The sequence below is a fragment of the Belonocnema kinseyi genome, chromosome 2 (assembly GCF_010883055.1).
Source record: "Belonocnema kinseyi isolate 2016_QV_RU_SX_M_011 chromosome 2, B_treatae_v1, whole genome shotgun sequence".
Lineage (NCBI taxonomy): Eukaryota > Metazoa > Arthropoda > Insecta > Hymenoptera > Cynipidae > Belonocnema > Belonocnema kinseyi.
In genome coordinates this window covers 120,281,029-120,284,788 of record NC_046658.1, presented here as the reverse complement: position 1 = coordinate 120,284,788, position 3,760 = coordinate 120,281,029, and the positions used below count along the sequence as shown (strand labels likewise).

Sequence of the window (3,760 nt, the reverse complement as noted above, 5' to 3'; positions counted from 1 at the left end):
TCAAAAAAAAAATTTTTCAGCCAAATCGTTCAACGCGTGTCCCTTTATTTTGAGTAAAGAATAACTCATTCTATGAATTGAAATAAAATGACTCATGTATAGGTCTTTAACAAAAATAAATTTTTTTGGTTTCGAACAGCCAGCGCATTGTAAGAGGTGGCAGAGAACGAAGAAATTTTTAATATTTCAATCGGCAGAATTGTTGTACGATTTTATTATAGTAAAAATATTTTATTATAATAAATAATTAAAGACCTTTAAATATTGTTCCTATTCCTTTCGTTTATTCATGATCGTTTCGCTTAAAAATGAAATATTATATTTTTGAATACAATTTTTAATGAATAAAACCATAAGAACAGGACAGGCATATAGGATTCAGGTGGTCTCAAAATGTGAAATGTGTTATTTTAATACGATTAAAAACGAACTGCTATTTGTCACGATTAAACAAGAAACTATGTATTTTATCGAGAAATGTTTCATAACAAAATGTTTAGATCTTTTCTGAGAGCACAATTTTCGTTATTTTATATTTTTTCGTATCTTTTATAGTTTGATCATAAATCCAATTTTTATTTATTAATATTTTTTCTAATTGTTATGATTATCTTTAAGAGTTTTCAAAAAGCAATGCTTTTCCTTTCTTGACTTTTTTTTAAATCGTTGGAACACTCACAGATTCCGAAGATCATACAATTTTGTCGAAGTCTGTTTTTCTGTTTATATGTCTGTATGTATGGTTACCTGAATGTTGTAGCCACAATAACTTTTAAAGTATTTATCCAATAGATTCAACGTTTCTTACATACGGTTAGAAGACTTTCAAATGATCTGAATGAAATGTTACATTTCGATATAAATTAAAGCAGTTGAATATTTTTGAAAACTTTCAAAATATTAAATGATGGAAATAATAATTTTCTGAAAGATTAGGAAATTTAATACAAATTTCAGTTTAATCTTTCGATTAGAACAAAATTCAAAAAGTTAGATTTTAACCACATTTACAAATTATGTTTGTCTTTGAACGTAAGTTTGAACAGACGGAATTAAATTAAAATTATATTGGAAAACATACCTACTTCTTTTATACTGTTCAATTTTGTCCACACCGTTTCATTTTTCAAAGAGACCTGACTCTAAATTTTTCAATCGCGAAGCATGAGTGCCACCATGAGAATGTAATCGTTAAAATACAAATGGAAAAAACTCCAATTTATGACTGTAATTCTTGAGAAGTTTTAATCACAGATTTCGAATTAATTTGCAATATTGATGAAATTATGAAAAAATGAATTTGAAGTCTACGCATTAAATGAACGAAAACGAGTGCCACACAAGAGAGCGTATTCGCGCACCTTAAGCGCGCTCAAACTTGGCGTGTAGCGCGCAATGAGAATGTGCATGCATAATGACCATTTTTGGCTTCAGGTGGTCTTAAAACGTGCAGATCCGTTAAAAACTTAATGTCAAATTTCAAACAATTTTAGGTGAAATGTTTTGAAGAAAAAATAAACTTTTTTATTTAAAAATTCCATAATTTTGTATGAAGTTGAACTATTGGTTACAACATGAAACTTCTTATTTTTTGCTGGTAAACAATAAATCATCTTAGTTGAAAATGCAATTTTTTGTTAAAAATTAATCTGTTGTAGTTCAGGATTCAAGTGTTTTGTTGAAAATTGGTCTTAGTTGGTTAAATTTAAAGGTTTTTTTATTTTTAATTAAAATCTGTTAAAAATCAATCATTGATAGTGAATTTTTTCAACGCACAAATTTAACTCTTCGGTTAATTCAGTATTGTTAATTAATTACTCGCTGACTGGCGTGAGGCAGCGAAGGAATCACGTCTGACCAAGTTTAAGTCGACCACCTAGAGCACCAGAAAGGTTAACATTGTCACGACTCACGTCCAGATATATGCTCATTTAGATCCAAGTAATTTGTCCCCAAGTCGATCCCACAATCACTTAATACCAAAAAAAGGTTTTGATTGTTTTGGAAAACTCTAACAGATGTAGCTGTCGGAAGCTACGACTACGATCATTATCCGAACGATCGATCCCGATGCACCTGGAAGTGATACGTCATCCGAATCGTCACTTCCCACAACACCATAAGACGATCGAGTCGGAAAAGTCACTTAGAAAAAAGGAAAGAGAAAGAAGCATAGATTGGAAAAAAATGGAATCGTTCAGATACCTGGAGGAAACTCAAAAGACACTTGATTTCTAATTTCGTTAAATTATCGCGAAAGCTGTACACAACTCACCCTTGGTTGGAGAACTGACTGGCTGAGAAAAACTCTGGGATCACTACCTGAGTCCTCTCTCCATGTAGAGAAAGAAAAAAAGGGAAGAAGATTCAGATCCGCCCGCCACGGAGCACATTTCCCGCATGGAATCAGCGCACGACTGGAAGCCAACACAATTTAACAATAGAGCGGTTGTAGATCCCGAAAGAAGTTCTAACAGTGGTAGCTCGCACAAGTCGGTCCTGTCCGGCGCTGACATAGGTGATCCGTGCTAAAGGCCGTGTCCCACGTCGAAGTAGAAAAGGGTCAAAAATCAACACGACGTCTCCAATTTGAAGATTACGTTTCGGCAGTGTCCACATATTTCTTTATGGAAGCGTATGAAGGTACTCATGAGACCAGTGCTTCCAAAACTGATCACGCATTGCTTGGACAAGCCACCAGTAAGTGACCTTATTCAGTTCCTTGTCAGAGGTTGTTGCTCTGGGAATTTGTTCCAGTTTTATACCTACGAGAGCATGACCTGGAGTTAAGACTTCGAGATCTTTCGGGTCGCCCTTAATTGGAACCGGAGGCCGGGAGTTGATGCATGCTTCAAACTCTACAGCGAGAGTGGAAAACTTTTCATAGGTGAGATTTTGATTTTCAACAACTTCCTTCATGAGAGATTTTAACAAATTGATATAGGACTCCCACAAGCCGCCAAAGTGAGGAGAAGATGGTGAAATTAATTTCCACTTAATCTCCCTGTTTCCATATGAATCCTGCCCCATATTGCAGTCAATTTCTGCTTCTCGTAGCATCGAGCGAAGTTCAGCATCGCCACCGTGAAATGTGGTTGCATTGCCACTACAGATCGCACGAGGGGCACCTCGACGACCAGCCAAGCGTCGGAGTGTGGCTAGAAATGATTGAGTGATGAGGTCTCCGACTACCTCAAGATGAACCGCCTTTGAACTCCAGCAGATGAAGAGCAGCAAATGCTGAAGTCGTACTCGTATGCAGGGAATACAGTTCCGTATATGCGCTTTTACAGAAACCCGTCCACTAATAATCCAGGCTCATCGAACAGCTTTCGAATACGTTAGCTGGAATCCACCGTGTAAAGCTGTTCGGTGTGCGCAGTCAATAATCAGTCCTGCGAGAGGGCTGTCACTATGTAAGATGACTGGAGTCTCTGATCATAAGGCAACGGAGAGTTCACTAGTCGTCCACCAACTATTAAAATTCCAGTTGAATCGATTAATGGACGCAATCGAACGAGTTTGTTTCGTTTGTTAAGTGCCTTTCCCTGACGAAGGGTGCTTAATTCATCTTTAAAGCTTCATCCTTGAGGGCAAAAACGCAAGCTAAAGATGTGCGAAGGATTTTTTCGGGAATGAGGCGCTGATCCATGAGTTCAGAGCGTTCTATAGCAGGCTTGAGTAGAAGTTTGAAGCGCACACAACGTGCAATCACTCGTGTTAGGCAAGTCAATGAAGAGAAGTTGCCAATCGTTGTAAG

General features: G+C 36.7%; 1 protein-coding gene across 1 annotated transcript; it reads right to left on the bottom strand.

Annotated features, from left to right (window-relative positions):
* Positions 1-2,625: 2,625 nt before the first annotated feature.
* Positions 2,626-3,030, bottom strand: LOC117182966. The gene has a single exon (XM_033376091.1). It carries the CDS (start codon positions 3,028-3,030, stop codon positions 2,626-2,628), a length of 405 nt encoding a protein of 134 aa, XP_033231982.1.
* Positions 3,031-3,760: the final 730 nt, after the last annotated feature.

Bases quoted from the DNA above. Each gene is read 5' to 3' on its own strand.
- LOC117182966 (XM_033376091.1), bottom strand. From the start codon at position 3,030: ATGGGGCAGGATTCATATGGAAACAGGGAGATTAAGTGGAAATTAATT.